Source organism: Pinus tabuliformis, chromosome 9 (genome assembly GCF_031772625.1).
Source record: "Pinus tabuliformis cultivar Carrire ecotype Pingquan chromosome 9, CPIR1, whole genome shotgun sequence".
NCBI lineage: Eukaryota > Viridiplantae > Streptophyta > Pinopsida > Pinales > Pinaceae > Pinus > Pinus tabuliformis.
The window spans coordinates 315,364,512-315,389,053 of NC_142307.1; the positions used below are offsets into that span (position 1 = coordinate 315,364,512).

General features: G+C 37.3%; 1 protein-coding gene across 1 annotated transcript; it reads right to left on the reverse strand.

Moving 5' to 3' along the window:
- Positions 1 to 20,024: 20,024 nt before the first annotated feature.
- LOC149148480 (early light-induced protein, chloroplastic-like) lies at positions 20,025 to 24,229 on the reverse strand. Its single transcript, XM_089442189.1, has 3 exons — positions 24,050 to 24,229; positions 20,466 to 20,507; positions 20,025 to 20,372 (listed from the first exon to the last, which is right to left on the reverse strand). Exons 1-3 carry the CDS (start codon positions 24,227 to 24,229, stop codon positions 20,025 to 20,027), a joined length of 570 nt encoding a protein of 189 aa, XP_089298315.1.
- Between the last annotated feature and the right edge of the window lie 313 nt (positions 24,230 to 24,542).

The following is a 24,542-nucleotide window of genomic DNA, read 5'->3' on the forward strand; positions in this document are numbered from 1 at the left end:
CAGGACAGACAATCGTCTGATGGTAGAATGATGATTTTGATGAAGTCATCATCCTTTTGGTAGGATGACTATCTGTGGTGCAATACTGTACATGTCAATGTCTTTATTTTTCTTGAATATATATCGCAGCCCAGATGGATGAAACTAGATCGGGGGTCTTCAATCTCGTCCGATCTTCACTCGAAGTACAAGTCGATCCATGTGAAAAATGTTTTGAAGTCGAACATCGAAAGACATCGCTTGATTACCAGTCAATGATGTAAACTGTTAACAAGCGCGAGAGGAATCACCGATAAGGATGATGACCCTCAAGGTACTGCAGTACAATTCACGTGGTGTGAATAAAGGACTTGGCGTCGAACACCACGCAAAATATTTCGGTCGAAGTTCATTGATGTATACCTGTCGCCGGAAGTGAGAAACTTGCCATTGAGGCATGCAAGCTTCAAAGTACTGAATGGGGTGTTCCTAGATCAACTTCTTGGATAATGAGCTGGTGTCGACAAGAAGCGATCCGTCAAAGGAGGGCCTTGATGAATCCCACATCAATGACACGGAATAGAGTAAATGACTTTGATGGAGGTGAAAACGATCTGATGATATATGGTTTAGGATGGCGGTCATGAAGGAATGAAGTATAATGTATGGTAGTGGATGGGACATGGGTGACTTCTCTGGATGACTTCTCTTGAACATGTCGGCGACACTTATGTGATGGATTGGTAGCATTTACCCCAAATGTGGATGGTATGGCGTGACCATGGTGATGTGACCGGTGAATGAAACAACCCAACCCGACTCAGGCACGGAGTGGAAGTGTCATGTTCAAGAGCGACTTGCTACCAATAAAGGTTCTTTGAGTTTCTTCCCAATTTTTCCCCAATCATTGCTGACCAGTACCTCTTTATTTTTTTCAAGCTTGAGGAGGATAAAATATGCTTGTTCTATAATTTTCCCTTCGGGCAAACCCATCGCTATGTTTTAACGAGCCTAGCGATAGTGAAAGTCGTTCTCGTCTAAAGACAAGTTTGTCGCTATTAATCTTTTTAACGAGTCTAACGACAAAGATAACTCGGTCCTTTTCATTTTTAGAGAGTCTGAAAAGGTACGTAAAGTTAACTCCGGAATTCCTTTTTCGTCATCTAATCCCTTAAGTCTGAAAAAGTATAAAACAATACAGAAGGGATGAATTTTCGATAGTTTTAACGAGCCGAACAACACAAGCGCTCGATCTTTTTGTGCAATAATCCCTTAGGTCCAAAAAGATTAAAATCTAGAGGAGGGATAACACTTCCGGTCGCTTTAACGAGCTGGAAGGCCAAAACTCGGCAATCTTTTCATATTTTACGAGTCAGATGAAAAGAGCTTAAAGAAGACTCGTCTTTTGAGGAACGAGTGATAAAATGGGTAGCAGCTAATTCCAGGTAAGGGTTGGAATTTTCCAATCACGGCAGTGTCACAAGGATGGCTAGTGAAATCACTCTTCGCAGCTGTTCCTCAAAATGGGTAAACAATCAAATGGAGGTGAATGATCGGCCAATGAAAAGTGGAGGTGACGGTGCAAACACGACCAAGGCTTTAATGGCTGATAATGCTACATTCACGGTGGTTATTTACCGGAGGATAGTTCATTTTTTAAACGAGCTTAAACGCGGATTGAAACACTTGCTCGGTCTTATGTTTATTTTTTAACGAGCTTGAACTATGTGCTAAAACTGCTCGATGCGGGTTTATTTTTTAACGAGCTTGAACCCTGCGGTAACACTGCTCGAGGCGGGTTTATTTTTTAACGAGCTTGAACCCTGCGGTAACACTGCTCATGATAAGTTTGCATGCCCCCAGCATAATAACGCAAATCGAGGTGCATGCCCCCCAAGCTTCATTGCATTCGACTCGGTGGTTGGAATGAAGGTTTACCTTTGAGATTTGGAAAGGGGATTTGTTTCATTTTTTAATGAGGTTGACACAGTAAAAGAACCATCCTCAAGATTCCTTGTTTCATTTTTTAACGAGGTTGACACGAGATAAGAACCATCCCCAAAGTCCAAATCTATTAGATATAGAAGGTTTCATATTCCACTGTGGCCACTTCCGCCAGATTACTCAGAGGCGGTAGGGCAAAAGTACCCATTAAGGCAGGGTCTTTTAGGAGACCTACTCTGATATTTTGGAGCGAATGATTGCTTCCATGGATCATTGGAATGCTTCCAGTCACTTGAGAACCATTGGGGAGGAAGTTTTGCTGATCGACGATTGTAATCCCTCCTTGAAAGGGAAATGCAATCTTTCTGAAATAGGTCGACACAACAGCTGCCATGGCATATATCCATGGTCTTCCTAGTAGGATGTTGTAATCAAGATTCCCATCTATGACTTCAACATCTATTTCTACTGTTTTCCCTCCTAGTTCAACTTTCAAGTTATTTAGGATACCATATGGGGTATATGTCCTTCCGTCGAATGCTTTTAACATCGTCGCAGACTGCGACAACGTTGGAGATCCTAAAGTTTTCCAGCAACTCATCGACATAATACATGTAGATGCCCCCTCATCAATAATTGTTCGATGAACAGTTTTGTTGAGGGATTTCACTTGAATAAGGAAAGCTAGTTGAGCTGGTAATTGAGGGTCATATCCTTTATGATTAAAGGCCACAAGATTGGAATCCATTGGGTCAATCCCACCTATTGCTGATAATAAAGCTTGCTCTTGGGAGAGGTAATTTTGCGGTACCTCAAGTGTCGACATAGCGGACGGTGATTGGGCTAGGTCCTCTATTATATTATAATTCTGTGTTATTTTTGCACGAGGATTAAATGTCGATTTGTGCACTACTCCCTTTGGCGACTTTATCATTTGTTCAGGAATGATGGGTGGCACAACTTTGGTCAAAGTTGTTGTCGAAATACTAGGTTTTCATTAGCCTTGTTATTCGATACCTGTGGATTCCCGTAATCTTTATTCCTTGCCAAAGCATCATTTTCCTGCTTTGAGATAGACAACATAAGCATTTGGGATCGGGAAGCATTTTGATTAGCAACCAGTTTGGTTCCCGGGCTTGGAAATGGATCAGTCAATACTGCTGAGGTTTTTGAACTCTTAAAGAGTTTCTTAACTTCAGCTTTATGTGGACAATCTCTCGTCTGATGATCCTCATCGCATATATGACACCCCGCATGGGGTTTCCTTTGCCCAGAAGGGTTTGTAGAAGGCTTTTCAGGAGATGACTCATCCTGCTTCCTTTTTCTCCCTTTATTTTTCTTCTTGCCCCCTGGTTGCTTCAGTTGTTTGCCCTTGTCAGTCGACACGGTATTTACTTCCGAGGCAAGAAGTTCCTCATTTGCATTTTGACTAAAAATCTTACAGGCCTTTTTAGATGTAGCCTTTGTCGATTTCGTGTCTGTCGCGCCAATCACGCCATTGATGGCATGAGAGTCATTGTTTGATTTAGGAGGAGGAGGAACTGAGAATTCCAGTCTAGGGGCATCAGGTATTTTATCGTAGAGCGTGCCAGACTGAGTGTAAATCAAGTCCAAATATTGCGCACGAGCGATAACTTGCTCTTCTGTGATGACTCCCCCTTTTGCCACATCTTCCGTGATGGAAGGCAGTAATGACTAAATAAACCATTCAGCTAAAAGCTGATCGGGAACATACATTTTCAGCATTCTATGACAACGTCGCCATTCATGTATATGATCAGATATGTGAGTGGCCGTCGTTTGTTTGAAGTTGGTGAGAAGTTCGATTCCCGTTTCGTACCTTATCGGTAACTGAAAATGGGTTAAAAAGGTTGTGGCTAGGGTACTGAAGTTGTCAAATGAAGCTCTGGGCAATTCGATATACCATTTTGCTGTCGGACCAGTTAACGTCCTCTGAAAAAGGCGAAGCCTAATTGAATCATCATTTAGGGTGTTTGATGAACACCACAGATGAAAGGTCATCACATGATTCGACGGATCTTCACCTGGATTTCCATTAAATTTAGGAATATCTGATGGAAGTTTATGCGGAATCGCCGGCCACCAAGGGGGATAAGCAATTGGATCATTCGTCAGCCGGTTTAGATCTGGTAATTCTAGAGTTGCTACAAAGGGCAACTGTTGATTCAGGTTAGGCGAAGCATACCCAGGATAAGATGGAATCGCCTAAACAGTGGGTCTTTGCATACCAACATAATGTATTTGATGCTGGCAACTTTGACAAGGTTGATGGGCATAACCATTATAGTATGGTTGTTGATAACCGCTTTGGAAATGCAGTTGCCCATTACTTACAAAGACTTGTTGCTCAGGTCCTTGACATGATTGCTGGAATGGCGGTTGTTGAGATTGAACCATCCATGGTTGTTGGACCATTTGCTCATGCCCAATATTGGATGATTGACCAAGATGAGGAGTCACAGTACTCGTTTGAGCCTGAGTCCCTCCAGATAAGGAGGCACTAACCTGAGGTTGTGATTGAGTCGTTGAGACAAGAGGCTGTTGTATTGCAACCTGAGAAACTTAGGGTTGACATACAACAAGTAACGCTTGTACTTGCGATGCAGTCACCATAGCAGGTATAGCGGGATTTTTCGACACAGGGTGGACTGGTTGCATTGAATATACAACCCTTGGTTGCTGAGTCAGTATTGGTACCCAACCGTTGGATGTAATTCCAGTTTGACCTGAACTTTGTTGTAAACTCCCATATGGTTGTTCTCCGGGAGGGAACAATGAAAAAGCATACTGCCCTCCATATGGTGGAAATCCAGTACTTAAAGGGTAGATTGGCCTTTGAAGGCACATTGGATCAACTTGTTGAGTTTCAACATAAGAAATACCAGATGATAATCCGGATGAAGAAATAGGAACTTACCATGTCGTCGAAACAGTCCCCGATTGGACTCTGGCTTGTTGTTGATAACTTGCCGGGACAGTTGGTATACCATCAAACACCGTTGGATTAGCAGTAGGAGGCTCTTCCACTGCTGCATTGGATGACACAGTCCTGGATGTTGATGGTTGTTCAGACATATCTAGTCTATCCAAAAGATTTCCTAGCGATTCTATAAGAACTTATGATGAACGGAAACTAACTTCGAAGACCAACGAGGGAAAGGTGATGATTATTCCGTTTAAAATAAATTTTAGACGCTTTGACACAACTCGTTTTTTCAATTTTTAAGAGTCGAGAAAAAACAAAAGATGACTCTAGTCTCCTTCGATTTTTAATGAGCCTGAAGTGACAAGTGCTCAGATGGACCTTTTCCATTAAGGAGTCTGAAAAGGAACGGAAGGGACTGCTCTGGAGATCTAGGTAGAGGGAGTACCAAACCAATCGCAAAACTGCAGAATACTTTTTACGGTACGACAATCAATCTTCCCGAATGCTGTGTTCGGTGCATTGCGATCAGTAGGGCGGCCGACACGGCTTCCTATGGATAAAACGTTTTAAGCCTATAGGGGTCTCCCAATATATACTCGACGGTACGTGGGAGCACAAGTCCGTACTGGCACTTATCGTCTCAAAGTGGAGGAATCACCCAACCATCAGTGAGGACAACAGTTACCACGCTTTACGACGCCAGAATACGTGTCTAGCCTAGACCTCTAAATGTTGTGCGTTAAGTTCCAAAGAGTTGTTAGATTCATTCAATTTATTTTAAGTTGATCTTTCTTAGAAGTTTGCCTTTGGGGATCACCACGAGATGTAGATGTAATTCCTAAAATGCAATCTAAAGATGATAAGCAATCTTTTATCTCTTTTCAGCAATGAAAATCCTAGCTACAAGGGGAAAAGAAAGACACAATCTTTTCTCAAAGAGCAAAGAGCACACTGTAGATGCACTTTTCCTAAATCAAGCCAAACGGACTATCAATATGCAAATGCACATATGCATGTATTTGTTTTCACTTTCTTAATATTGATGCCTAAAAAGAAAGTTGATGTACAAATCTGAATTTGCTTTCAAGTGAAAAACACAAACAAGCTTCTTTTCGAAATCAAAAGGTAGAGAAGATTACGACACTTTACGATTTTGAAATAAACACTCGTTTCGACACTAGAAAGTGACAAATTCAAACCAAAGACAAAATTAAAAGCATAATCGACTGTCAACAGCAAATAAACTTTCTCCTAAGATCAAAATCGACACTTACGACAGATCTAAATCCAAGGACGACAGTATGACTATTCTACTTTTTCAATGGAAAACTGTAAATGATGTAACAAACACACAAAGAACATCTACAGTCTTTTTGTACAAAGGAGGCAGAATTAAGGCAAAGAAAAGGGGTTTTTAAATAGACACACACTGATCACAAGCTGCAAAAATCAGAGACAAAACTAAAAAATGAAGCAAAGAACCTCTGCTGCACAGGGCTAGGCTGATCAGCGCACCTGTTACACAGAGAAACTGGATTGCAGCACAGGTAGCCCTCTCGGGAACTGCGTTGAAATGCAGAATCTCTTCACAGAGCCTGCGCTGGGGCAGAAACGAGAATTCCTTCCGGGTTCCGGGTCATGGTTTGCAGTTTAATCTATGGTTTTTGGCCGAGTAAAAGCAATCAGTAATGCACAATCAGAGGGTGGATTTAAAGGAGGTCTAAGAGCTATCACAAAGGGTAATCAGATTATTTGTGAATCAACTATTCAAATCATAAACAAATCCAGTGAATGGATTGAAGTAGCAGGTGTCTACTTTGCATTTGATAATGGAAAATGCAGTTCGATTGCTACTTCTGTGTTTATGAAACAAAGAAGAAGAGAAACACAAACAAGCTAACTAGACACGATCCCCAGTGGAGTCGCCATTTTGTTGTTGAGAAAAGTGTCTACTCAGAACACCCCTATCCCACTAAGGTGTGATAGTGCCTTAGCAACAAATAAGGAAAACTACTTTTGTATTCTTCTTTATGAATTGTAAATGAAGAGGAATAGGATGAACTAACCTGTGTCTTGCGCTAGTCGTTTGATCTTATCTCTCTCCTCTTTGACAGCTTCCAGCTACCTGCTCCTTCGCTTGCCCAGCTTCACCAAGTTCCTGCAAGATCACAGAAGAGGAAAACTACACAAAGACATGGATTTACATTCATAAATAGCTTAGGATAAGATTTAAGCTAAACATGCAAACATAACAAAACATCATTGATACAAAAGCATGTAGGAGAAACTCAAATAGTTTTATTGATATAACAAGAAGGTCCAGGAGGAGTTACAACCGATGATTCCTGATCCAGCATCAACCCCCCAACAAAGGAATCCCCTCTTCACCTCCAACAAAGCATAAATCACCCAATGCACTGATCTCTATCTCAAAACCAACAACAATTCTCTGCAAAGTACAAAATTCCAGCCTCTGGATCTCTGGGATGAGGGATCCATATATAGATGTATGCAAAGAGGATGACTTAGCTTATGATTTGACTTGTGGCTTCTCTCTGTCAGTTCTTTCTTCCACTTGGAGACTGAGAGCGTCTTACTCATCCTTGGTTGAACTCAGTGAGGCAAGTGTCATTGGGGAAGATTCTGGAAGTTTCCATTATCTGTCCGCCTCGAGGAATGACACTGCCATTTGTCATTTCCCGCTCAGCGCACCCTGGTAGTGCATTTAGGTGCGTTGCAACGCACCTATCTAGTGTACTGGGGTGCTATGCAACGCAGCTGGCTAGTGGAGCAGCTGAAATGATCCTGATTTGACTGTTTCTGAGCAGTTTTTGGTGGAGAACTTCTGGGAGAAGTTGAAATTGGTTGACCTTGTTCCTCTAGGGGTAGGAACAACACTTTTAGGGACTTAGGATCCCTTGGTTTATGGAAATTTCATGCTTAGAGCTCTAAGGCACAAAAATGTCTATAACACCATTCACAACATTAGCTTAAGCGAATATGAAATAAAAGATAAACCCAAACATAAAACCATGAGAAACATCAACACAAGCATGCATGCATAAGAAAACAAGTATTTCTATTGGAAACCATTTCAGGAGAAAAACACCCTACTATTGTTGTGCTACTCAATTATTTTAATAATATGCTAAGAAAATTATACATGGATTAGCTTACACCCACAAGCCAGAAGATTCAGATTCCTTAAAAGTATGATGACACCTATGAGACCGGAAAATTGTTTCCTCTCATGGATATATGGAAATCTATCCCTTAGAATCTCCCATGACCAACGATCCTATCCCAACTACCAATGGACTATCCAAATCTTACTGGATGGAAAAATATCTTCCTTTTACTGAATATTCCAAATCAATGTCTACTATGAAGCCTCCACGCCTTCACTTCCTCCATGCGAACCCCATTTCTTAAGCGTTTCATAATGGGTTCTCAATCTCCTCAACACGAGAAACCCATGAACACCATGATTCTACACATAAAATATGAATCAAATTTTTTTCCGTTAAGAGGGTTATTTCTTCTCTTCTAGTCACAATAATCTATCCTCTATAACACACCACAAGCTACCAATTTTATGCCACAATCAAAACATAAAATGTGAATCTTCTTCACAACTCTATCTCTGATTGCTGCACACAATACACTGATAAAACACTGCCAAACAACGCGAGTCATTGTTGCAATCTATACTCACTCTCATGACCCTCATAATGGAATACTCTAACATTCACAAGAAAACCAACCGATTAGAACCGCCCTCTATTTATCACTTTTCTGTGTTGAGTAACTTAGTAAATTGCACAGGTTATGGATCACTCAACCATTATTTTCACACTCTTTATATTTGATTAAGATAGGATTTTGACTAAGTCAACCACTAACTCCACTATCCATTTGATATTTTCAACCTTGATCAACTTCTAGAGGCCCCACAAACGTTTCCAACCATATGCTGGAAAAGATTGATCAAGAACATACCACAATGCCAAAATTAGCTGAACAACACAAGGAATGCAGAGAAAAACTCATGAAAAAACTCGGCCGCACTTAAAACATAGGTTAAATTTGACTAGATCTCCTTAGTCTCTCCCATAGGCCTGCCTACCAACAACTGGAGCTTCTCAGTTGTCTCATGACTCATCATCCATGCAACTGGTGTAGAGGATGAAGGGAAACAACTTTCCCGAGCTCAGAAATTGCTCAACCCTCTTCCAAAGATTAACAAGCCTCTAAATGACCTCTCGAAGTCGCTGACACCTATACAACACTTCACAAAATCACTTCCACATCGCTATCAACATCATTAGTCAAACAAGGTTGACTTGGATGCCAACCAACAACAATACTAGCACCCGGGCCATAAAAATGCTCCACAAACACTCTGCCTTCAATATGGATCTTGTTGGGTTGTTCGGACTTGACCCAGGTTGGGAGTTTAATTAGCCAAACAAATCCCTGTACTACTGGCCCTTTCGGCAACAGTCCATGGAGTGCGGACGAAGGTCTCCCCTGATGCAGTATGGGGGGATGCTGGGACCAGGTTTCTGCACCCTTGAGATGTCTGAGGGGTTTGTTTAGTCCAACTGTGAATACCTTCGCACAGGTTACTTCGCGTAATTCCTGGACCTGCAGGGCCTTTGTGGCCTATTATCTTCGCCTTTCCACAACACTAACCAGGGACTATGGGGCTTTTGCACTACTGGAGTAGCAATCTGCACTATTTCCCCAAGTCACGTCGTGGATCTTACTTATCTCCTTATAACAGTTAGTTATCTTCGCGTAAATATATACCTTATATTACATTCACTTACTCAGCATATTCATATAATTTTGCGGAGTAAATAACCAAAAAACATGCAATTCATACCTAGTATACTTTAATGCATAAAACAGGAAAATATACACAAAAATATGGTAAAACTTCTCTTTATTAATGTTTCAAACAGTTACAGACTCAACCTACCCTTGGCACTTAGCTGCAGGGGTCTGCGCACTCAGCTGTGACCTACTAGGCCTATGACCACTCAACTACAGAGCCTTCTCCTACTCTATGAACCAAAGACAAAAATCTACACTTCAGATACTTTTCTATCCTTATATTCCATGATCATCAATCCATTCTTTAACTACTTAGAGCCTCGCTATATTTATACAATCCCATGGTCTGCGGACCATGGGTAGATCTCTCAATCTAACACTACCTTTACAAAAGTAACGGAGGACAACCCTATGAATCTATTACAACTTCGTGCCCCACACCCCCAACTCGTTAAGTCTTTACAATGGAATTTAGGCCCAGAAACTTGCCTTGGGGGGGATTCCACACCCAACAGGCCCCCAACACAAGCATCGTGACTCGCCCTCGAGTCTATCTGTCAGCGTGGAGATCTTTTCGCGGAGACCTCCCAACTCTGCTTGGACTACTGCAAGGTCAGCAACGCACCGAGCGACTGCCTGTTGAAACAATTGTGCCACAACCATGTTTGGTCTATTTTTCTTAAGTAGCAATTCACTGTGGAATAATAAAAAACATACACATTTTTGTGAGTTTTGATTTCCTTTCCTACCAACTTTCCATTCATATATTTGTATATCTCATAGTCCTTCGAGTGAAAAGTCACATCATAGTCATTTTCAAACATTTTACTTACACACAATAGGTTGTGCTTGAGACCATCCACATATAGGAAAAACGTTTCTTGGTATTTTCATCTATACCAACTAATCCCTTTCCTTTAATTTGTTCTAAAGAATTATTTCTGAATGTGAGATCACCTTTGGTTTTCTATTTCAGAAACAAGAATTCACTCTTGTCTCCAATCATATTCTTAGAGAAACCAATATCTACACACCATTTTCTTTTTTGTTCATGTGCAGATAAAGAAATTCCACACTCCTCAACTTTCTCATCCTTATGTTTCCACCTCTTCAGGTCTCCACTAATTATTCAAAGATTTATTGTCTAGCTACACAAACAATCTTTTTTTTCATGCATTTTCCTTATGTCCAAAGTTATTACATTTAGAAAATTAAATTTCATTTAGAAAGGGTTGGGGGGGGGGGGGAGAGGATTTTTCATGCCCATCAAATGAATTTCTAGACCTAGGATTTTGATTATCTAGATATTAAATTTTCATATATTTCAACTTTGACACTTCTGTGGTTAATGGATTCATGACCAAAATTGTGACATGAAAAATAATGTAATTTTGGGTACCTGATATTTAAGAATTAATCAGCCTGAACAAATCGATGGTACCTTTGTTTTCCTGTTGGTTTATTTACATATCTATGTGGAGGAATATTTGAAAATTTTAAAACCTTCTCCATTTATAATTGCTTATGTGACTTATATTTCATTTATCCTCACTAGTGTTTCCTTTTAATTCCATTGAAAATCTTTTGATACCTTTGGACATGAAACTAACCTTTCTTTAAAATATTCTTATGTTTCTTGGTATCCCAGACCTACCTTATTTTTAGAAAACCTTGACTACTCATAATGTGGTTTAGTTTCTTTCTTCCTTCAACAATTTTTTTTTCTAATTCCATCTCAATTTTTGACTTATCAAGGTTTGTTCTCAGAGCTAATATTTGCTTCTAAATTATGGCAGTTATTTCCCAATCAATGATTAATCCATTCAAAACCTCTTCTTCCCTTTTTGCATCATCAAGCTTGAGATTTAGAGACAAAATTTCATGTTTATATATTTTTATAATCATTTTCTCCAATTTCTTGGTCAATTATTGTTTCAAGAGGTTACTCTCATCTTCTAGCTTCTTACAATTATTTTTCTTTTCTTCTAATTGTTGTGCCAGATTGTCTTCACTCCTAATAGCTTCCTCAAATTTTTTACTTTGATAAACAAACTCTTCATTATCAGAGTTGTACATAGCTTCTTTATCTCACAACAACTTCTCTTTTATTTTCATTTTCTTCCTTCAGGTCATCTTTAATTCATCAAGGGTGTTGATGAGCTCCCCTTCAATATCTACTACACTTTCGTCTTCTTCTTCCTTCAGGTTTGTTTCGTTCTTAGATTTAGATTTAGATTATAATGCCATGAGTAAGAATTCATCAACCTCATCTTTTGGAGACTCTTTCCGATTTCCTTCTAATGCAAAACTATCCTCTTTGGAGTAGAGCCCATTTTTTCTTGAAAGGATTCTTCTTATGACATTTTTGAGATTTATCTTTGGGCTTTTCATCCTTTCCCTTTCTTGTCTTATCTCAATAAGGAAACTTGGAGGAAAATTTCCCAAACCTTCCACATTCAAAGAATTGGAAGGGTATATTTCCCTTATACTTTCCTCAACCACGTTTTAGCTTTCTAGCAAACTAAGCCAACTCTTGATCAAATTCATAGTTGGAACATTCTTGGTGATATTTGTGTTCCTTAGTCTTCATTGAGGCTTTAAATTCTACCTCCTTTTGCTCAAACTTCTCTTTTTCTATTCTCATCTCATAGGAAGTGAGAGTTGCATGTAGCTCCTTCATTAAAAGAGACATTAAGGCTGACATATCTACTGTAGATCAGATCTTAGAATTGAATCTCATAGGAAGAGATATGAATACCTTCTGCAAAACTACTTCATTCTTGAGTTCTTCTCCAAATCCTCTAATCATATTTTCTACCTCTTCAATCTAAGAAAATATTTTGGTATATTTTCTTCTTTATTCATTCTTAAGCTCTCAAACCTCATTCTAATGGCTTGAAGTTTGGCTTGCTTAAATTTCTCATCTCCTTTATAACTCCTCTGGAGCTTGTAGCATACTTCCTTGGTTGACTTACATTGAATTACTTTTGCTAGGTCATATTGATTAAGGCCAAAGAGAATTGCACTCTTTTCCTTTTCCTTGTTCCCATAAACATTTTTACCATTTGCATTTGTAGGAGGGTTTTCTGGGACAATATAATCAACTAATACAAAATTCCAAACATCTACACCTACGGAAATGCGATAGGCTTCCATACCGACATTCCAAAATATATAATTTGTACCATCAAGGACTGGTATCTTACATGAATAAGCATCCTAACTTTCTGGTTTAGCCATGATGCCTTATCAATTTACCTTTTAGTGTTAAAGTTATTCCTAAAGGAACCTATATCTTATACCAATTTTTGGGATCATGATTTATGTTACACTAGAACTCACAGGTGTTAGAAAACAGACACATTTCGAGATCCAATAGATCCTCGAGCGATGGTTAAGCACATGTCATGAAACACACAGGGAACATTGCCATGTACAATAAGGGTAGCTATAATTTTACCATGATTGTTCACAATTATTTTGCAGTATCATTTATTTCCTAAAAATCCCCTTAAAATCTAAGTGCTTTAGGATGGGGCTAATCATGGATATTCAAACCTAAGATCCCAAAAGGCACCTTTTGAATGCTTCATAAATAATTTTTCATCTCGAAAGAGTTTGAATGACTTATCAGCAGTCTCTATGTGTAATTCCCATGCTTTATTGTAGAACATAATATCGTCAAAGAAGACTAGCAAAACTTGCATAGAAAGGCTTTGAAAATTTTGTTCATGAGGCTCTAGAAGGTTGACGAAGTGTAATAAATATTGAAAGTAATCACAAAAAACTCATATTGACCTTCTATGTTTATTATTGAAGGTCATTAATAATTAATAATCATTAAGAAGATCATTAATAATTAGGACACTTGCACTAAGTTCCTTCCTTCTTTAATATCAAGACTACTACTCATGAGTAAGGGCTTGTAGTGGGTTGTATGACCTCCACCTTCAATAGTTCTTGAGTGATATTTTCTCTTATATTATTTTGTAGAAAGTGGTGCTAATAAGAATCTACATTTTTTAGTTGAATTCCTGGGATCAAGGGAATGTTACGTTAGTGCTCTCTTTAAGAATGGATCAAGTTTTTGGTGTTTGAAAGACTTGATGATTTTTGTGAAGGAACAATTGAAAATTTAAGTGTATTTCTTATGTCAAATTATGGATTATCCATAACTTATATGGAATTAAATTGGCAAATAATTCTAGAGTCACCTTTATTTAATAATTTTTCCATACCATGGGCGTTGACTATTTCAAGGGACCTTACCAAAATCCATTGAAGGGTGTATACATGTCCTCCTTTAGATAAATCTATATAGATTTATTTGAAATACATTATGAGTGATCCCAATGTGCATAGACACTCTACCCCCAATATTATATCATAACAACTCATATCAATGGAAACTAAATGGGATTTGAGTTAATAGTCTCCAATATAGAGTTTGACATTTTCACATTTTCCGCCACAGTACATTATCCCTCAATTGGGGATCATGATCCAGAATTTGTGTCCTAGGTATTTCAAAAGATAGGTTTATTCTACCACTCTCTTATGAATGAAATATGAGTACGACCATTATCGATGAGGACTACAACATTATGGAGCTTGATGTGGCATGTAAAGTTAGAATGCCTCATAATGCACACATAGAGATTAGGGTTTCCTCATGGGGAAGTGGAGGTTCAATATGTGCCTAAGCTTGGGTGATGGTGTATACAACCCATAATGATGATGTCTATTTAATAGTTATGAATTTGGGTATGGCCTGAGTGGTCACAACAATTTGGAACAATTTATTTTCTTTAAACCTATACAACTTCATCTGTTTTTTCTAACCCCGAGTATCTTCAAAATGAGGCTTCCTTCCATGTAACAAAACTATTTAGTTGCAAGGAGGTTGTAAAACCCATAAATGGAAATTACAAATGCACCACTAATGACAGGAATATTAAGGTATGGGATATCGAAAACATGAGTTATGGATGGAACTCATATTCATTATTTATCTATGCATGGGAATCACAACTGCACTAGGTCTTAACTTAATCCAAAACTATCATTCATTAGCTTGAATCAAGTCTCATGCGACTCCACAATGTTTACCATCATCAAATGGAAAAAATTTCAACAAGTAATTGCAAAAAATCTAATGTATGGGTGATGAAAGGGAGTGGCCTCAATGGTTTTAAAGCCTCTGAGACCTTCACTCGCTTGAGTTTAATGGATCTGAGCTATTTACAACAATTTATAATGAATTAAAGTAGTTTGAATTATGTCCCTAACAAGAACATGAGAGTCCTGCCCAACTATAAATTCATATTTTCTTTGAATGGCATTTTCTCACCTAAATCACTCTCAAGTTTCAGTGCCCATACTTGCTAACATAGCCATCGATTACAGGGATAAAAATAACCATAAAAGAGGCTTGTCAAGTCTTGCAGCACATCGCTATTGTACTAGCATGAAATCCCATATCTAAATTGTGTGGCCATCTAACTCTTCTATAAAACTTACCATTTTCCAAGAGTACAACAACTCATGACAAATAGAAAAAAATTATACACAAATGCCTAACCATTTAACATGGAAACTATAGGCACTGATACAAGTACATTTGTTCAACAGAGGTCCGCGATTTTAAGCATATTTGATTCTCTTTTATCTGTACTATTCTAGTAAAAAAAAAGTAATTTGGTAGGGGTAATTTAATTGCTTTTTTTATTCCTTGAATTTTGCACACTATGCTTTTATCTTTTACTTTGGGTATTTTATGAATGATGTATCAAATTTGTTTGTTAATTGGGATTATATATGAAATTAAAATATCACCACTTATCATTTATATATAAATTAAAATACACTATAAATAGATTTTAATTACTTTAGAAAAAAATAACATTAATTAATAATATACTATAAATAATAGATTTTATAATCCATTCATTTTAATTAAGTTTAAATGATTGTTCCCAAAATTGTTTATTCTATGTTTTTAGCATTTTCTTAAAAATATATCAAATTAGTGTTTTTAGCTTAATACATATATATATAATTTAAATTATAGAAATACTTTATATATAGAGAGAAAAATATTAAATAATTATATATAAATATGTATAACTTAATATATAATAAAAATTCATAAAACTAAAATATTATTTTTTACATTATTTATTTAAATTTAAATATGTAAATACATACAACATATGGCATATATTTGGACTAATAAATTCCTTATAAATTTTTGAATATGTGGACTAATAAATTCCTTAATCAAGTCTCTTGCGACTCAAAAATGTTTACCATCATCAAATGGAAAAAAATTTCAACAAGTAATTGCGAAAAATCTAATGTATGGGTGATGAAATGGAGTGGCCTCAAGGGTTCTAAAGCATCTGAGACCTTCACTCGCTTGATTTTAATGGATTTGAGCTATTTACAACAATTTATAATGAATTACAGTAGTTTGAATTATGTCCCTAACAAGAACATGATAGTTTCACCCAACTATAAATTCATATTTACTTTGAATGGAATTTTCTCACTTGAATCACTCTCAAGTTTCAATGCCCGTACTTGCTAACATAGCCATCGATTACAGGGATAAAAATAACCATAATAGAGGCTTGTCAAGTCTTGCAGTGCATCCCTATGGTACTAGCATAAAAGCCCATAACTAAATTGTCTGGCCATCTAACTGAACTATAAAACTTACCATTTTCCAAGAGTACAACAACTCTTGACATACGAAAAAAATTACACACAAATGTATAACCATTTGACATGGAAACTATAGGAACTGGTACAAGTACATTTATTCAACAGAGGTCTGCGATTTTAAGCATATTTGATTCTCTTTTATGTATACTATTCTAGTAAAAAAAAAAAATAAATTAGAGGGGTAATTTAATGGCTTTTTCTATTCCTTAAATTTCTGCACACTATGCTTTTATATTTTACTTTGGTTATTTTATGAAGGATGTATCAAATTTGTCTTTTAGGTTGGATTATATATGAAATTAAAATATCACCACTTATCATTCATATATAAATTAAAAGACACTATAAATAGATTTTAATTACTTTTTAGAAAAAAATAATATTAATTAATAATGAGGCTTAGTTGAGCATTTCTTGAGTTGCCCGGTCTGCACCGAAAAACCTGTTGTCTCATGCAATAAAAAATGGCCGTCGCTCCTACAGCTGTTTCATCCACAACCAAAAGCGAACGGATCCACAAGCTTCCGACCCAGGCCACGAAGCTGAACCAAATCAGAAAAAGCAGGAAGGAAGAATTTGCTCGACGGGTATCTCGCTACCCCAGCGGAAAAAAAGAGAAGAATGAATTGGAAAATGCGGATCTAGTATGCAAGAAGGGCAACCCAAGAGCCCTAACGAGCACACGCCGAGCGGGTAGCAGGAATGGTGGGTATACAAATTGAAGAGCGAGGGTTTGTGCAGATAGCTCTTCTGCGTCTTTCCAGATCCAAGGTCGAAGGGGATTCAATGACTTTGTAGTCTGTTTTGCCAGTTGGTCCGAAGAAAACTCAGTCCCCCCACCCTCCTGGGACTAGTCTCAGACTACCCTGCCATCGCTGGAGGTCACGCCCGCATCTGGAGAGGGCGATGCACACTAACTGATCACTCATAAGGATGACCATGAAACAGATGTCGCGGAGCAGATCGATGCAGCCCATAAGGGCAGAAACCTGTATGTGCGGGACTCCAGGGTGCCGGAGCAGAGTAATTTCTGTGGAAACAAACACCATGCCCTAGATCAGAGGCTGCTTGGAAATGCATTGGAACCGAAATGGATTCTGTCCTCTCAACAAGGAATATCGATCATGCATGGACCTAGATCGACCTCCCTCACCACGGGAGGGTGTATTAATCTCAGATTTGCCGCTAATCTAATAGATCTGGCGCTAAACAGACAGAACAACCCACACCAACCACATATCTGGAGGCATTTACTCACAAAGGCTCCCTTTTGCACTGGATCACAGCCCAATATCGTAGATCTGATTCAGGGACACGCACCTGTCACGATATATTTGGAAGCATCTGCTCCTAAAGTGCCCAAGGATAAACAAAGTACCCTCTTTATCAGATCCATGGAAGGGAACACACTATGCGTTAGGATAGGGAGCTGGGAGGAGATAAAAACACTCAAACAGAGGATACAAGAAAGGATAGGCATCCCATCGTGCAAACAACTCCTGATCTACACAGGAAAAGTATTGCAGGAGGAGCACAAACTAAAAGAATACGGCATAGGCAACGACTCAACCATCTACCTCAGCACAAGACTCCGCGGAGGATTTCCAGGCACGAGCTCAAAAGGACCTGTCTCCTTCAAAGACGCAGTGAAAGGGAAGAAGGAATCGCAAGCACAAACAGAACTGCAAGCTACAATCCCTAGAGCCTACATCGTCGAGCAGACAGCACAGAACCATGCAATAAAAATTGTTGTACCTGAGGTAAATGAAATACATGATGATTATTTATCTAAAGCAGTGATATGCAGGTTCAATGGATTTTGGCCCAAGCCGGAAGCCCTTCGTCAATGGATTTATTCCATATGGACAGAAAACTGTGATATCCACCTCTGTTCAAAAGGGTTTTTTATTGTCAAATTCGATACAATAAAAGACAAGGAATATGCAGTGAATGAGGGACCATGGTTCTAGGGTAATTTTGGACTTTTTATGACATCTTGGTTCCCAGAATTTGACCCCAACACTATGGTGGTTTCCAAAATGCCCGTGTGGGCAAAATTATACAACCTTCCCCTACACTTTTGGCACATCAAAGTATTAGCAGGCATTGGCAACACTTTGGGGAAATTCTTAAAAGTAGACTCTCCAAGGAAATCTATACTTACGAAAAGCAATGGGCTCAGCCACTTGATTATGAAAACACAACCTTCAGATGCCGCATCTGACATCAAACTAGCCATCTACAAAGTGTGTGCCCACAAAACACAAAAGACAGGAAAATAAGACAACCACCAAAGCCGAAAGGATGGCAGTTTTCAGCCACATGGACAGATGACAAAGAAGAGGAAGAAAACACAGAAGATATCAACATATTCCAAGAAGCAGAATATCCAGGAAATAATCCAGAACACAGGGAAAAAGGCATCCTACACAGCCCACAGAATGGTGAAAAACAGATGGGGTCTGCAACAGTGAAAACCAATCCACAGCAGCAAAGTGAGAAACTCATCCCAGGATAAGAAATTGGAGTCAACAAGCGAGCACACTCTACAGAAAGCTCAGATTCTGAAAAAGAAATTTTGGCTATCACAAACGAAGCACACATGGCCATTGTAACAGCCACGCCCAATAATGAAGGTTGGCGAAAAGTGGAGAAAAAGAAAGGTAGGAAAGCATAGATAGACAGTAAATCATTTTAGATCTTGTTGCATCAGGACAAGTTTTGATAAAACATATGCTATTTCAGCATCTACAATATGTAATTTTACTCAATATGAATAAAATTAAGATTTTTCCATGGGAAAAAAAGAATATTAATTAATAATATAATATAAATGATAGATTTTATAACCCATTCATCTTAATTGAGTTGAAATGATTGTTTTCAGTATTTTCTTAAAAATATATCAATTTAATGTTTTTAGTTTAATATATATATATATATATATATATATATATATAATTTAAATTATAGAAATAAATTATATATAGAGAGAAAAATATTAAATAATTATATATAAATATATACAACTTAATATATAATAAAAATTCATAAAACTAAAATATCATTTTTATAATATTTATTTAAATTTAAATATGTAAATACATACACCATATATGCCATATGTGGACTAATAAATTCCTTATACAAATTTTCCAATTTAAAATATTTTAGTTCTTTCTTTGCACTTTTGAAATAATTACTATGAAATTAAGAAATTTACACGTACCAAATGAATACAAGTTTGTTTGTGTTACCGATCGTTAGGCTTGTTTTTATCCTTCCAAGTTAGATCAACCTGTTAGGAACCTGGTATGGTTGGTGTCAATTAATATCCGTTAAAGATTAGCGTGCCAAATTGTAATCAGAGTTTCTGCTAAAGATGTACTCAGAAATATATTTATATGATTGATTCGGTAAATATTTTAATCAAAATGACACAGACTGTGAATGAACGTGTCAAATATATCATAAACTTCCAAAACAATTTGTTACAGTGCCATCTCGTGATAGCAGAGTGAATACGAGTTGGGTTGGATTACAACCTACACTAAGAGGCATATGAAGTTTGCTATAGAGCTGATGATGATCATGAGATGAGAGGACCTCCCTTGAGGTATTCAGTCAAGGCCAGCGCAACGAGGCCAATCATGGAAAAACGCCCATTCAACATCTCTACCCCAGAAGACATTATTTCCTGTGATTTTCTCTCTTTGGACACTCCCTTGAACATGGGTATCAAAGAAGCAAGCGTGAAGAGAAGCGCGCTTCCAATAAACAGTGGAACTCCTCCGCTGGCCAGTTGGGCGGCGAGGTCTTTCCCGCTCGCTATCTCCACCCCGACAGCTGAGACGAATCCGAGCATGGTGAGTCTCCCATTTATGGTTTCTGGGGCTGGCCCACTGAAAGCAAACATGTCCTTAAAGTTTGTTCTCACCTGCATTATTATTCATGTCAATTCAATTTAGTTCAGTGCATGGGTAGTGCAGTGCATGTTAATGTTAAAATTGGGGCTTGCATAATCGCTTACCGTCTCAGGAGGGGTAGAAGGCGATTGCCTTGACTCCTTTGGCTGTGGATCCACATGACCCAAATTAAGTTAAATATAGAATAACATAAAACCTTCTATTCGTGGATACGGAGACAGCGACAGAATTACTAACCAGTGATCAAATTTGAAGGGCAAGTCTTAATTTTATTTAGAAGGGTGCACATTCAGGTTGCCCTTCCATAATGAAAAGCATAAAAAAAAGAAGCAATTCAATTGACAACAGTAAATTATCTTCAAATTTCTTTTTTTAACACATGGTGAATCCGTAATAGTTTAGAACTAATATTGAGTTCGAAGACAACATACTATTGGTTTCCGATGCCTTGACAATGTTGCAAGCTACAAGATATTCCTCAGTTTATCAAGAACAATAACCCCTTCCAACACGTCTGCAAGTCTAATATTCATCATACAATTCATACGCATTGTAACTAACAAGTGATAGGGCAACTGTGTTCATAACATTTATGTTTCACCAAATGTTATGTTTTCTGTCTTTGAATTACTGTTATATTACGCAGAGATTGGTGTAAGAACATCCAAAAAAGAATTAGTTTGAGATGAAAGAAAAACTTTACATCTCAACATGCAGTTGAAGAAAACATGGGGCAGAAGAGCCTCAATAAGATGATTTCATAGTACAAATTCCACTATGCCAAGAGTCATTTGATGTGGTATGGGAAATTGCCATATTAAATTGATATGAGTAGTGAAGAAAATATGTGTAAGAAATACAATGTTATCCAAACAGTAAAAGGAAATTCTTTCGATGCATGATCAAACTATGGTTAATGGGATTTGTAATTACAAACATGCTACATTGGATTGAAAGAGTGCTTTTGGTAGTTTTCGAGCGATGAGTAAAATAGAAGTGGCATTTGAATAAAGTATCTAAGGAGATGGAACTCCTTGTTGCTCTAAGGAATGGTTATATTTTACATCAATTCAACTTCCCCAATAGGACATGTTTGCCATCTATGGGCCATTTTGCTCAGATAGCCAGATTTCTTCAAGTTTCTAAGAGTAACAGGGCCATTTTGCTCATATAAACAGGTATCCAATAGTTTCTGGGATTAACTGAGTATCTTTGGTGGAATAAATACCTTCACCCACACTCAGCACCTTAGCTGAAGAGTTATTCCTTAAATGTTACCCAACTAAACTAAACTTTATGATAATACTCACAAAGTTAAGAAAAACATGCTTACCACATCAAAGCATTTTTTTTCTTTGATAAAAGAAACTATTCTCCCTTGCCTTACAACATCAAGAATGGCCCCTTTTTAACATGTTTGTTGCATTCTCTGTTGTCTGGACTTCATGCAAACGGCAGTTCTGCCCTTCTTTATCTGTTTCATTTCAACAACTTACAATTCCACTCTTGCGGGCCAGGAATTCCCTTACCACAACTAATTTCTATCATTCATATTTTGTAATGTCTTGCTGCCTTTGCTTTTGTGGTTTGACATTTATCTTGCTGTATCATTACTTCCTGGTCTTTGTACTAATTCACCTAGAGAAGGAACTTGTACTAATCTATTTGGAGTAGGAATTGGTGTTTCCTCTCACTAGACTTCCCTTCCAACAAGAATAGCTTGAAGACCTATTGATCTGCATTTACAATAGAATATATAATTATTGCATATGGTAATTAATCTAAACTCAAGGCATGCTTTTTGATCTTCTATAAATATTCAATTGCCAGCGTTTGAAAGGCTTCAATTTTTTATATATTGAACTTTTCTTTTATACAACAGTTCCAAGTTCGAATGTAATAATTCTCCAATGCTTAGCATGTCGTTTCTTATATGTTGTTTGAGAATTTGTGAGGTTAATGTGTATTGTTTATGGATTTGTTGTTTGAGACTTTGTGTGTGTATGTATGTAGTACACTGTTCAATACAATACCTCCAATTCCAACAATGTTGTATGGCAAACTTTCATTCTGGCTTGTAAGATGTTTATGATAGATTGTTTCTCGTGTTCATACCAAAGTTTCTTTTATAACTTCACTATATCAGTATTTAGTACAATGTTTAATTTAATACCTCAGTTCTTCCAATTCCATACAAGTAAAATTGTCAAAATCGAATCTGTTGTAACATCTCACACTTGCAACTATTGATTGTGAAGCGCTGGTGTAACTATTCTATGTTATCAGGGTTTTTATGATATTTTCTATCAAATTTGTTGGCAAGAAATTTATTAGAATCATAGTTTGATTTTTCATTGAATATATATATATATATATATATATATATATATATATATATATATATTAATAAATAAAAAATATAATCTAATAAAAATGATTTTGCTAAATTCTAACTAAAAATTCCAAAACATGATATAACAACATGGATCATTGAAATAACATAATCCAACAAAAATTGTTTTACCAAATCTCAATTAAAAACCCTAAAACATAGTATAAGCACACCTTGCTATTGCTGAGCACATAGAATTATAAATGAAAAGCTATTAAGCCGCGGTGATTTTTACCATTATGAAATAGAAAGCTATTAAGCCTTAATGGTTTTTATCAGTAATAGATAAAAAATAATAATGACAGAATTTGAAAAAAATGCAGCTCTCTCGTGAGATAATTGCTCATTGAATAGACTACACCAACACGAGCGGAATCACGAAGAATAGGAGCAGAAGTCTAGAGAAAAGTCTAGACAAGTTGGGAAGGTACCTTAGAATGATATTGCTTGAGAGAAACAGTGTTCACCGGAACCTTTGTACAGGAAACTCTCCACCCTACACACTTAACAAAGTCACTGAAAACAATAAATGAACAAACAAATCACCTTACCAATTTTGAAAATAATTAGATGAATTATTGTTCACAAAGAAATCAAATCCATAAACACCACACTATATAATACCTTAAAAAAGTATGACTCTGTAGTAGTATTCTTACTATTCACTAGGCGCTTTGCACCCAATTCTCTGCCCTAGACGCTCGAATCAAGAAATTACAGTAGTATTGTTACTATTCACTAGGTGCTTTTCACCCAATGCTCTGCCCTCGACGCTGGAATAAATAAATTAAAAACAAATTGACAAAGAAATGTTAATCCAGAAACACCTACAAATAACAAATGAATTACTGAAACAGAAACCAGAAAATTAGAGATTCTAATTGCTGTTCATATTAATATGAAGAAAGTTCAGATCTCTCGTACCTTATTCATCCATTCAACAGAGAAACGAGCTAATTCATCCATCCATTCAACATAGGAACAACCTAATGTGTTTCATTGAAATACTTTTGTTTCCGAAATGTTTTCCTCTTTGTTATGCACTGGTTGGCCCTAATATCTATAAAAGCTAGCATGGAAAGCTTTATTCGTTTTGAATCTAGCTTTATTTCATTTGAAGCTAGCATGGAAAGCTTTAGGCGCAAATTAGAAAATGCAATTCAAAAGGAAAAAAAAAGACAAGTTGACAACTTAACAGCCCTTCTTAAAAAAATTTATAATATTATTCCAATTTCTTTTTAAAATGGCAAAATTCAAATTTAAATTTTTTTTTGACTAGTAAAATTTTCTCCCTACTTCTGTGACGTGCCAGAGGCCCTTTGAAGGGCTCTGATGTGTTCCAATTTGATCACTGTTACTAACCCCTGCCATGCATTTTACTCGAAGCTGCCTGCTGGTTGTTGACCTCTCCGCTGGCCTCCGTTGCAGGAGCGATGCTCCATTCATCGCCATTACTGATGCATTTACAGCGGCCATGATCGCAATATAATAATGAACACTATGTATGAGAACGAATCTAATTTATATGGACTTTGAGAACAAGAAGATAATGAACATATGAAATAACTAAAGAAGAATAGCCACTAATGATCTGTTATGAGACTCCAGGGCTGGTTATTGTGATATATATAAGGGTGTGGAGGCCATATGGAAAAAGCTACCAGCATTCATTGAACGGTAAACGCTTAGCCAAGTCGAGGTTTCTCTTCCTCGGACTATGTTTCCACGTGGTTGGATAAAAATTGAGACGTAGATCCTCGAACAACCTACGCACCGCACTTGTATAAAT